Here is a 12,953-nt window from a genome sequence, read left to right as displayed (position 1 = left end):
AGACTTGCTAAGTATTATGCATGTGTGTAAGGTAAAGTGGGCGTCCTTATGTTAGACTGCGATGACATTGCGATTGTAATCATTAGCATATCTTCGCAGTGAGATTGCGTGCATAATCACTGTTATGATTGCAATAACGATACTCACTGAATCAGGCCCACTGACCACTGTATGCCACTGCTAGCATTGAGAAACATCCTTTATTTTTGTACCAGATGGCCTCGGCGTCACCCCCCAAGTGCCAGTGCCCTAATGGTAGCATCGGCCCTGCACTTACACTTTAAATCGAGCAGCTTTTCTTATTTCATATACCTCCTGAGTACACATACTTCACGTTTGTGTGGGCATCTTGAGAGAGCAGAGATTTTGCATGTGTGTGATGCATAAATGAGGTCTAAACCGTATATCTTTGATGCGATTAAGTAGCACCAAGCTGTTATGTACCCTTTGTATCATGCCTAGCATATTCCTTTCAATTGACCATAAAAAGTTCTTGGTCTGCTTCTGTTAAGCTGTAATGTGCACCCTGACGGTGCACAGACATTGTTACCAGCTCTTGTCATGCTCAATATTGTATTGGTGTGAATTTATTAGGTGACCCTGACCTGCACCGAGAGTAATTGTTCTGCTCAGTTACTAAGATCTGTCTGTGATGGAACATTTAATCCTACCTCTAATAACCACCAGGGATTCTCACAATAGAAGTTATAGCAAATTACATTTTCTGAATGTGTGACCTGCATTTATCTACCTGCTGCTTCTGTGGAATATACTGTAGAACTCAAGTGAATAGTAAAACTTTTCTTTTTTTTTAACTGTTTTGTTTTTTTTCTGCACCAGTATTCTTCAGTGTTCTACGTTCCTCCCTTTTCAGTTCCAGTGTTATGTAAACCAAGCTCCATAGAGGTCTCTGTCCCAAAGGATCTAGTTGGGGGGCTTGAGCTGTCGCTGACTAATTCCTCCTGCAAGGGTTTGTCCAACGGCACTCACGTCAATATCCTCTTCACCCTGAAGACTTGTGGGACAGTTGTTAAGGTTTGTAACTGTGACCGGGATACACATTAAATATTACACATCATTCCACCTCATACTTCTCTACTTTTAAATGCTACCTTCCAGGAGATCCCAAAGCAGAAGCAGAAGTAGAAGTGGGAGGTGCTGGGGCATCTGGGGAATCCATTTGTGACATTGGGCATTGGGGGACATGATGATGGCTCCTGGAGTCTGGTCTACCCTCCCAGGAGTGCAAGTGAATACTCTGCGAAATTCAGGAGCCTCCTGAACATTCCAGGAGAGTAGTACAATCCAAGTTTTATTCATTTAAAAGATGTATATTTTGTTTAAGCCCTGTGGCGTTCTCAGGGTTCCAGCATACCTACCAATAATCACAATTTTTGCAGGGTAGTAAAGATTGAGCAACCTAAAGGGAACATTTCCTCATCTGAAATGATGATGGTTTAGGCAGATCTAGACTGGTTCAGTAGCTGTACATGGTATATGGGTGGATCAAGAGCATGGCTTATTGTCTGTCACTCAAATGATAAAGTACAAACATTTATAATAAACCCAAAATCTTTTTTTAGCCTAAATGTGTATATTACACGCACAATATATATTAATATATTTTTATCACACACATAGATTTCCATGACACATTTTTAAATTTGTTAAAAAAACTATTTTAAATAAGGCTGATAGTATCACCTGCTGCAAATGCACACAGATACTTGCCAGTATCTGTAAAAAGAATTGGTCTGTTATGTGACACATAATAAACAATAAAAGAAAAATTAAATAAAGTAATAACTAGAGAGTTCACAAAGAATGTGAGGAGATGGTGTATATAATATACAAATAAATGTATGATTACAAGAGAAAAAAATATAACAACATAAAAAATGTAAAAAATCACAGCATAACAATGGTTATTAAAATATCTGAATGAAAAAGGTGTGCTAGTATGTGTAGTTGGATGCTCTCAGCTCGGGTCTCTGAGCCATGTAACTTGGTGAATGTTTTTTTTTTTTTTTTTACCATCACATGAGTTTTTGTGGACTGAACCCAAATTCTCCAGAAGCTATAACATTATTGAAACATCATCATACGAAGTCCATGTATGGGTAGCGTCACAGTACACTGTTTAAGCATCAGGAATACTTGCTGCTGTTAAAATACACCGTCTAGTTTCATAATTTTATTTGGTGTCAAATTATTAGTGATATATTTGGACAAAGTGGGCACCTCAAGTCTGAATTCAAATATGGTTAATACTTTATCAAAAATTTCGAGTTTTCCGGTATTGGTAAAACCCTAAAATAACAAATGTATTTTAAACATAAGTGTTGCCTATATTCACTTATCTTCAATTGTTTCCATGTTTTACAGGTAGTAAGCGATAAAATCATTGCTACCAATCTAGTGACAGGAATGCCCAAGCAGACCCTAGGAAGTAATGGGGATATTATAATTCGTACAAGCAAGATACTGATCCCTATAACATGCGAGTTCCCCAGACTTTACACCATCTCCGAGGGTTATGTACCCAACCTTAAAAACTCACCGTTGGAAATTATGGGGCGTAACAGGGGAACCTTTCCCTTCACCCTGGAGATATTCAAGGATAAGGATTTCGACAAGCCCTACAAAGAGACTCTACCAGTGCTCAAAGTCAGAGATTCCCTTTTCTTTGGAATTGAACCTTTGATGCGTGTGAATGGTCTGGAGACCCTGGTGGAAAGTTGTTTTGCGACACCTACCTCCAAAAATGATGAAATCCTGAAATACTACTTAATCCAGGATGGGCAAGTGTTACAATTATTTAACCTCCATATAGTACTTAGTGTTTCCAGTATTGTAATAGTTTCATATACAACTAAGGGGCATATTACGCATGCGTCCGTACAGGCCGTGGGGGGCTCAGAAGGATCTCTCTCTGCCTGTATGTCTGTCTCTCTCTCCCCCCCCCCCCTCCCATTTGTAGATGCATTTAGCTACCAGGGCCATGCTATGGGGGCTATTTTTGCAACTGCCGCAGTACCCCTAACATGCATTATGGTGATTCAGAAGATTTGAGTAGATCCCCCAAAAATAGTTGTTTATTTGGGGGGGCTATAACACAAAATTATTTTGCCAAATATGCCCTAAAATAGATTAGGGAAAGTTTCACAATTATTTTTTGATCCCCCTTATTCCATTTGGCTGCAGCATTTTAGAACTTTAGCCTAGAACTGGAACTCATGAAGAGCCTATGAAGTGCCATGCCACCAGAGGGGGTATTAGACGTAGACGTCAGCATGACTCACACCTAAAAAGCTCCGTCCACCAACCACCTCCAACTTGACACACCGCTAACAGTCACGCATCTTGTACAGAGTGGGGAATACCTCTCATTTGTCTGACCAGGTTATTCAGTCTGTCGCAATACATGATGGTAGCTGCTCAACCACTTCAGTAATATCACTCAGGTGCATGTAAGGGAGGGGTTAGTCTATACAAGAAACAAAAAAAGTATTCCCCCAGCACTCAGAATTAAATCAGCAATAGATTTGAAAAACTACATGGTGGTAGACATTTCAGAGATCTCAGTTGCATATATTTGCAAAGATATGGCTAAGCCTCAGGACTGCATCACGGAGTCTCTGAGCATCTAGAAACATGTATTGCTGTATTGAGAGGCATAGATGGGACAAGCATTTTGAGGGCATGCTGGTTCTTGGAGTGCCATTAGGAGGACTTAGGGGTGACTCCAAGGTATGCTGGCTCTCAATTCAGGTATATTTGTATGTGCAATTATCATGTGGCCTTAAATTATTATTTTATTTATTTTTTATTTATTTTTTCTTTCTCTTATTGTGTGTATGTATGTGTGTGTATATATATATTTATTATATATATATTATTTTTTATATATATATATTATTTTTTTCTTAGCATTTTAATTACACCATTCACCTGTGTATAACCCATTAACACATAGTTTTTGCTTTATTCTTATTAACACGTACTAACACTTTAGTCTCTCACTGGTATGCTTCACTGGGGTAGCTGGCCTTCGCCGGCTTTTTGGGGGTTCTGCACCCCGGACTATGACCAAGTGATAGGGACCTCCGGTATCAGAGATGCCGTGACGCGGCCCAGAGGCTTAGCCATATCTTTGCAAATATAATCAACTGAGATCTCTGAAATTTCTACCACCATGTAGTTTTTCAAATCTTATTACTGATTTCATTCTGAGTGCTGGGGGATTACTTTTTTATTCAGTCTATCGGTCTGTGCAGGCATGTTCTTCTAGAGAGACACCCTAATGCTTCTAAAGAGAGACCAATCCACATCAGCTGTTCATTATATGCCCCATAGTAATGCTATAGTTAATGCTATAGTTAATTTTATGATTGCCTGGGCCATGGCCACACCTTCCAGATTTGGTCACACCCCCAGTACCCCAGGCCCTGGTCCGCTCTCAATGGCCCTGCATATTACATCACATAACAGTGTTTTCATACCATTATAACATGCACTCTACACACCACTCACTAAAAATGGAATATCGCCCTATTCAAGGTGGGCAACAGGTTAGACTGAATTGCTAAGCAGGGTAATTCTGGTAACTTTGTAGAAACTCAATGACATTTACCGAGTGGGAAAGTGGTGAAAACATTAGTATCACAGGCAGTATGGAGAGGGAATGACCAGCACTGGTGGTTGCAACCACCATTTTATAAGACAGAAGAGGGGGATGTTTTAGTCTACCTTGAAAAAGACCATTTCTGTTGAAACGTGTTGGCTTTGGAGATTAAAAGTATTCCTTATGGACTTTTTCATATGACCACCAGGATCCCCCTCATAAGGTAGATACACTTTCAACTACTTGTCGGGAAAAGTTTTTGAACTTTATAACACCTTGTATCCACCATTGTGTTTGGGGAGCCAGGAACCATGTGTTTTTTAAAGATTGGCTGATGCTTGAATTTTTTATTGAATAAAATACTTACCTTTTGGATTTATAAATCAACACGTGTCGTTGCTGAGGATCTTTGTATGAGTTAAAGATACTGTTATAGGAGGAAAGTGCATATATGTCCTGTGAGTATGGTACGCTTGCTGACGAAGATCTTTATATACCTGATTTCATCTATATTAAAGTGAGTGGGGTACGACACCTTCATTGGAAAGATCCTTCATCTGAGTTCTGCCTTTGTTTGTACTCCACAACCTGTTCGCGCATGTACAGTTCGCAAACATCGTCTCGCACCATGCGTTCTCACACTTGCGTTGCTTGCTGAATCAGGCCCAGTGTTGGCCATAGGAGAGAACTTTTCATATAGGGGTGTCCAAGACAGGGCCGAAACTAGGATATCTGTACCCCGGGGTAAGGCAGTAATTTTGCACCTGGATTTTGTTCTTGCTCCTCCATAAGGTAGTGCAGTCGTAAGTTACCAGGGACGTCTATTATTCCACACACAATAATGCCCATTACACATTATGCCACACACTGTAATGCCTACTACCAAAGTGCCACTTACATATTTGCTCCTGACAGCATTTTATGCCCCACAGTAAATTTCTAATTACTTTTAAATTACCTGCTCGTTGCCAGGGGTCTCACATGCTCGTTGCCAGGGGTCTCATGCTCTGGGTTTCATGCTCATTGCCAGGGGTCTCACGGGAGAATATGCAGATTTCTGCATCTTCTCCCGGCAGCGGCAGCGTTCCCGGAACTTCCAGGAGCACTATGTGCTATGCGCTGGCCTAACAGACACTAGAGGTCCAGTGGCACCGGTCTCCTCTTTGACAGTGGCCATTTTTGGAGGGCCGTTTTCAGCAGATTCCATGCGGACGGTTAGTCCATATGGAGTCTGCAACTCCCAAGCAACCGCGCCCCATAAGCCTCCACGCCCCCAAGCCACCGTGGGGTTTGCATAAGCTGAGTCAGCCCTTCAGCACCCCCTGAAATCTGGCGCCCGGTGCACATGGACCTCTAGCCCCCCCCCCCAGTTGTGGCCCTGTCCAAGATAACATGGCTATTTGCCCTCTCACAAACAGCTTTTTAATTTTGGCTTAGATTCCAAACTTAATAAGTATTTCTCAGGAACTCTGTTTTTTTTGCATCTTCCACATAGCTTCCTCTTGATTCTCCACGCGCACTTCCATTTATAATCATACCTACCTTATGCTTCTAATTTTAACCAACACACCCAGCTTCCTGTTATTAAGCCCCCCTAAAAATAAAAACTCATGCAAGAGACTTATCAACAAATCCACTTCCTCATTTATCTGCACTTACTCTGTAGGTCTTTCCCTGCACTGTAACAATGACAGGCTCCTGCAGAGTCAGCATAACAATCTGTGTCAGGGACTAGGAAGGGAGACAAATAGTTTTTCCCTGCGGTTACCCATGTCTAGCAATGTCATTGTTGGAGAAAGAAGACAGGGGCTGACAGTCATATAGGCTGTATTTTTATTTAATGCCAAATAAAACATAAAATGGAAGACCTCTACCTGGTTTTCATTGTCAAAATTGCCTGAAAATTCAATGTCCGTTTCAACGATGTGATAAATATAGAACATGAAATCTAACAGAACTCTGTACAAGAAAAGAAAAACATAGCTGAAAAAGTTATTTTCAGGGCCGATTAACAATGGGACGGATGAAACTACAGCTCTAAGCCTCCATATAATAATAGGCCCATCATCATGATGGAGCGATGATGACCAGCCGCCTAGCAGGCCATACATACGACTGTAAATCATAATTTTAACATTATATTTCTATTTTCCTCACACACTGATGCAATTTTATTGCTTTTATGTATCTAGGGAGGCATTGGCGCTGATAGTGTAGGGGCCGTACACACCCACATGGCATCAGTCACGCCCACACAGTACAAGTCATCGCTCCTCCACTTCTCACTACAGGCCTTAGGGGTCTATTTACTAAGCAGTGTTAGGAGACAGAGTGAAAAGTGATAAGACGATGACAAGGTGCCAGCCAATCAGCTCCCAACTGTCATCTCACAGGCTGTGTTTGAAAAATGACAGTTGGGAGCTGATTGGCTGGCACCTTATAACTTTTCACTCTGTCTCCTAACACTGCTTAGTAAATAGACCCCACAGTCATTTCAGCCCCAGGACTATGTGGCCCTGACTATTTTACACGATTTCAGAATCTCCCTATAATCAGGAAAATTCTGATAATGGGCAACTTAACCTTTTCGATGGGGATACAAACCTGTTACTGGGTACACGTTTTACAGATTGCAGAATGACATTGTGTGGAGCACCAGAGCAAAAGTCTAATTTAAAGATTGTATCGGAAAGAACTTTATACCTCTGAGAAATTACCCGTTCCTCCATAAAATTATTCCAGCCATTATGCTCATCTCTAGAAGCTAATATAATATCAACAAGAAATGTACGAAGGCCACTATCAAACACAGGTTAAGTTGGTGAACACCCAAATTACCCTTTTTCTTTCTTTATTATCACTAGAAGCCAAGTTCATCAGGAAATTTAGATTAAGCTATAATGGGACAGGGGCTGATGTGAATAATAACATTTTCTTTGAGCAATGATGGGTAAGATTGTTAGCGCTATATAAATAAATAATGGTCATTTCTCCAGGATCGTAGATTGAATACATAAATATGCTTGTGTATTGAATGACACTTCATTCCAGGATATTTAATATTGTAAAGACTAATCTATTTAATATAATAGTCACAACATTTATTAATATTACTATTATTATCCTTTATTTATATAGCACTACAAGTGTTCCGCAGTGCCTTACACAGTACATAAATAAGTGAACAAGAAACCAGTGACTTACAGTACAATACAATGCAGGACACGTACAAGGTTTATATACATTACTGCATTAGTGATCATAACACCCAAGTAAGCAACAGGGCATAAGCAACCAAGTGATAGATGCCCAAGTGGGGAGTGAGGAGTAGATGAAGGTATAAGTAAGGAGAAGCACAAGAGTGTAGAGGGCCCTGCTCATGAAAGCCTACATTCTTATGGGGAGTGGCAGTCAAACAGGCATGGCACAGAAGGGGTAGACAGGGAAGGAGCATGCAGCGGTGAGTTAGGATGAAAGCTGGAAGGCCTTGATGAAGTAGTTAAATTTGGAGGTGACATTAATTACACCCAGTTTTATGACCACCTTTGACATTTTCACTGCATTTAGCCGCCATGTTCCTTACAGCAAGCCAGGAACCCACAGCACATTATTAGTACTCCCACATTGATCCCATATACCGGAACATGTGAGTAGACTGTGCTCAGTTTCCTGGCCGGTGATACTACTTACATCTGCAAGATAGATTTTCTCTTTGTGCTGTTGGTCAAGATCCAAGAAGAAATTTCTTTTTTCATGCGATTTATTTATATATATATATATATATAATGTAGAAACGCCCCTTAAAAATCCTACATTCGCCCCTGAGATTTGCCTCTATCGTTTGACTATTATACTCCTGCATGCCCTTTTCTTTTGCAAATTCTCATTTGGTTAATTTTCCACAGTAAAATAGTTTACTATTCAATCTGGATCTTTCCTGATCTGCCTGTAATGCCTCCCACCTTCTTGGTTATTAACCTATCTGACTGTAATAATGACATCCCACATGTCATCTCTGAACAGTAGAAGCTCAACCTTAAATATTCACAGCTAATTGCCCTTATTTGTTTTTCTTAACTCCCTTTGAAATACAGTACATTATTTAGTTACTTCCTGTACATACACTTTGGAGATGTCACTGGAAAATTGCTTGCATTCTTCTTTTGTCCTGCACCTGGGGCCATAACTTGGTGCAAAATATGCTTATTTGTTCAAGCATCAAACACGCATTTTGCCTTTATTGTTCCAACCTATATAAACATATACAGATTGGAACAAGTTGAACCTTGAAAAGGGAATGGACAAATTAAAGTTGCATGAAAATGAGTTGGGCTAGTTTGTAAACTATTATAAAACTATGTAGGCAGCAGTAGAACAAAGAGAAGATGATCTGTCATGTCTTCTAAACATTTCTTTTTTTATGCTTAATTTCTAGGTGCGTCTCAGATGATGCCGTAAAACAGTACACATCAAAAGATCATCTTGCCAAACACTTTCAGGTTCCAGTGTTTAAATTTGTGGGAAAGGATAACAAGGTATATGTTATGATTGTAATATATTGTTGTTTTATTTGAGTATGTGCTAAGTAATTTATACATAGAGAACTGCATGTTTAACATGGAATGTTAAGCTTTGCGAGAGAACTTTATTCCATTTTAATGGCAGCTGTGTAGAGGAGTGACTAAAAAAATAAGCTGAGCCCAAAAAACAATAATAAACTTAAACCTACAATTTAAATGTCCTTTTAATAAAGAGGTTAGAATAATATCAATTAATGTAAATGTAAAAGTTTTTACCGTGAGTGCACACATCTGTTAGCTCTTATCAGCTGTGTTTTGCAAAAGGTAACAGGACTGCAGTGTCATTTAATGGGACTTCTAACAGGTAGTCTGCTTTGTGTAGAAACCTATATTTGGAGTCTATTTACTAATGTTCAGCATTGAGGCTGATTTTCTGACATTGCAGCCAGAAGAAGATATATTGATATGAAAAGAAATCTATCGATAAAATATCACTGGGGCAGTGGCACTAAGCTTGGAATGCCAAGGCAATACTATCTGGAAGTAGTAAGGGTTGAATTTCCACATTGCTGGACCAGTCAGAGCAAGTATGTGCATGCATATCCTGACTAAGCGTTTGATGAATATACAGTGGAACTAAAAGCCCAGACTTGGGCTTCAAGTTCCACTTAATGAATGTAAAAAATGCATTTTTAAAAACTGGTTAAAAATGTTAAGAGAAAAAATATTTAATTAAACATTGGCAATTTGTACAGCCATGGTCCTTGTTAAATAGGCTTCTCCATGTTTTATACATAAATCATAATCAATTGTAAAATGTAATCTTATAGATTCATGAACAGACAATCACAGTATAAAATATATGTATATGAAAAAAAGTAATAGCACAATTATGATAAGGTAAAAATCATCCAATCAACATAAATTAGCATTCAGTCCCAAGCAAAATGGAGCTTAGTAGGAGCATAAGCTTGTCAGTGAGTCTGTATTTGGAGCAGTCTCCTGGTGTTAAATGGAAGATTGTATTCAGCATAAAGTTATAATGTCCAGATCCAGTGTCGAGAGTTGTGGGGTTTCCTTTAGCAAAGCTGGTAGAACTTTTGCAGTAATAGTCCCCTGTAACACAGGTCCGGTCAGCTGGTAGCATAGGCAATGGCAAAAAAAACACCAATGTGTACAGTCACAACTTTATCCTTTGTTAAAGCAGTGACTGTATACAGCGAAATGCGTCGGCCTCTGGCTGATTCACCCTCCACTATGTACAGTCCAGCGGGAGCCTATCTTCACTTTGCCTACATTGCTGGGGTTTTTTACACCTGTGAGTGTCCCTGTTAATTATGAACAGTAGGAACTTTATATAACAACATTTTGAGGTTCATTAATGACAGGACTAAGCACTTTTAGGACCTGATTTATATTGGGAATGTAGTCAGAAAGAGCAAGTAACTGTGCATGTTGGTAAAATCTTTTTGCACTGCAGGTGGGGCAGATGTAAAATGTTCAGCAGAATTATACTACAATTCCATCTGACTGCTGGGTGGCATGCTGGATTATTTTCAAGCACCCATCCCAGGTGCGACCTGGCTGAGACCCCTTACAGACAGACGGCAAGACCCTGCACTAATGCTGGGTCGATTACGTCATTTGGATCACATGGTGGGCTGGTGCTTGGCGATGATCTCATCTCCAAACGCTGGCTCTTCCTATGCAGAGAATGGGACCCGGGTAGCATCGACCCGGGTTAGCCGTTAACGCTGCATCACGAGCAGGGTTGAACACATGTTCAACCCTTCTCATGACCAGGGTTGCAATGCCAGGTCACACGACTCTGCTTATTTCAACCTGTCCCTTTCAACACAGCACAGTAACTTGGGTTGCTGCGCGCTCACGTGCAATAACCCGGGTTATTGCTGTTAGTGTTAAAGGGGTATTAGATCTGGGAGGGGGTGTGTACAAACTGAAATCTAAATTGCAGTGTAAAAATAATCTGTCCAGCATTTGTGGGCTACATGCAAAAGCAGCCAGCATTTAATTTTTTTTTTCTATGTATTTGCACCCCTTGCATTGCAACATGGTTGTGTTCATTTGCACAGTTATTTTCTTTATCTTACTCTATTCCCAAATCTGAATCAGGCCCGTAGTGGAGTTGGGGGCTGCAGCAATTGAAGGCGTTAAGGCCTACCAACCTTACATAAATACATGTCACTAAGATAATCTTGTTTCCCACCACGTAGGAGGTGTTCCTGCACTGCCAGATTTTGGTCTGTGGAGCCACGGATGAGCGTTCACGCTGTGCTCAAGGTTGCCGCCACCGGATGCGCAGATCAGCAGATATGGAGGATGGAACAAGTCATCTGTCAAACCATCTCCTCACTGGAGGTCCCATAATAATAGATATGGAAGACTAGCTTCTCTCCATCCAGATCCACAGTGCTGTAAATAATTGTCCTCACTATGATGCTAATTCCAGCCTTCCATCTTTTTAGCCATTATATTTAAAACTATTCCCTGATTTCACTTTATTTATCTAACCTATGTAAGTATTTTTTTTACACTTTACACTCTATGTACCATCTGAAAACCTGGCAATCCAATTTTTGTCACCAGATATGTGAAGCTAAAATACTGTATGGTTTCTAATTGTATCTGATTAAAAGAGAGCAGCTATTTGTCCAGGATATCGCCCATTTTTGCTCTGATACATTTTTGGTTTTTTTCATTTTTTTATTCTAACTTGGCATATAAAAAAATAAAACCTAGTTGGGGTGACCATAAAAGATAACAGAATATTGGGGGGTGCTAGGTGCGAGACCCCCTCCCCCCCATCATTTTTAGGGACATAAGATCTCTTGCTATGAACACATTTGCATGTCCATGGACATTCAATTTCGTAACACCACCTACAATAATATTGAGTCACCTCTCCAAATACACACTCACTTATAGCATTCTCACGAAGCTCAGACCTTTGTGATCCTTGCTCCAGGTTACACTACCTCTCCTTCACATACACGAATGACTGCGTACTGCCCTTTGCTATGACCAGTCTAACAGCAGCACCCTACTCCCTGCTTATTCAGACACTGCGAAGGGTGATAACAGGAGGATTGCTGAATATGGCAGCAACTGTATTATGTAACGCTTCCCTATGTAGCTATACAAATCATAATGCTGCCACTGCATCACCCATTTCAAATAGAGCTCCTAATCTTTCCTCGCTACACATCCCCCTGCCTACTTTACAACCAACACCAATCTACGGTCTCCTTTATTGGGCTATTCCCTAATAGGATAAGTGCTTTGGATATTTACCAAAAGTATTCCGCTCCTAAACATGCTTCTAAATTAGGCTAAGTGCAAAGTTAAACGCCTACAGTACTTGTACTTTGTCTCCCCATTCCCTTAAGTAAGCTTTGTAGAGTTTGACTTTCTTCATCTAAGTCAATCCTGTCTGCAATTATTACCTGCATTGCAAATGATCTTTAAGGTATTGACATAATCTGACAGTGCGCCTCAAACACACCAATAATAATTTTACATGCATGTACATACACTTTTATAAGAACACACACCTTTCATGCACACTCATACAAAAGTAAAACCCACACATACACAAACACACACGCATTCAGTTCTTTAAATAACTGTTTAACTTAAACATTTTGCAGCAGTCAAAAGCCAGCTAATTGCATTGCCTAATCCAGACTTCAAAATATAAAGTGAATATGCAACAAAAATGTAATTAAAAGTAATATATATATATATATATTTTTTTTTTTTTGCAATATTGCACCATGTTACAAATATGT

The 12,953-nt window shown here is 39.9% G+C and overlaps 1 protein-coding gene across 1 annotated transcript in view; it reads left to right on the top strand.

The window, feature by feature from the left end:
• Nucleotides 1-12,953, top strand: part of OIT3 (oncoprotein induced transcript 3) — a 43,618-nt gene extending 30,665 nt beyond the window's left edge. The window contains exons 6-9 of the mRNA XM_088473743.1: nt 875-1,035; nt 2,386-2,801; nt 9,060-9,159; nt 11,379-12,953. Coding sequence (XP_088329869.1) covers nt 875-1,035; nt 2,386-2,801; nt 9,060-9,159; nt 11,379-11,552 — 851 coding nt within the window. The 3' untranslated portion in view covers nt 11,553-12,953. The remainder of the gene's footprint in view (nt 1-874; nt 1,036-2,385; nt 2,802-9,059; nt 9,160-11,378) is intronic.

The sequence above is a fragment of the Taudactylus pleione genome, unplaced genomic scaffold, assembly GCF_031769625.1.
Source record: "Taudactylus pleione unplaced genomic scaffold, aTauple2 ptg000016l, whole genome shotgun sequence".
NCBI lineage: Eukaryota > Metazoa > Chordata > Amphibia > Anura > Myobatrachidae > Taudactylus > Taudactylus pleione.
This window is presented reverse-complemented; position numbering and strand designations above follow the sequence as displayed.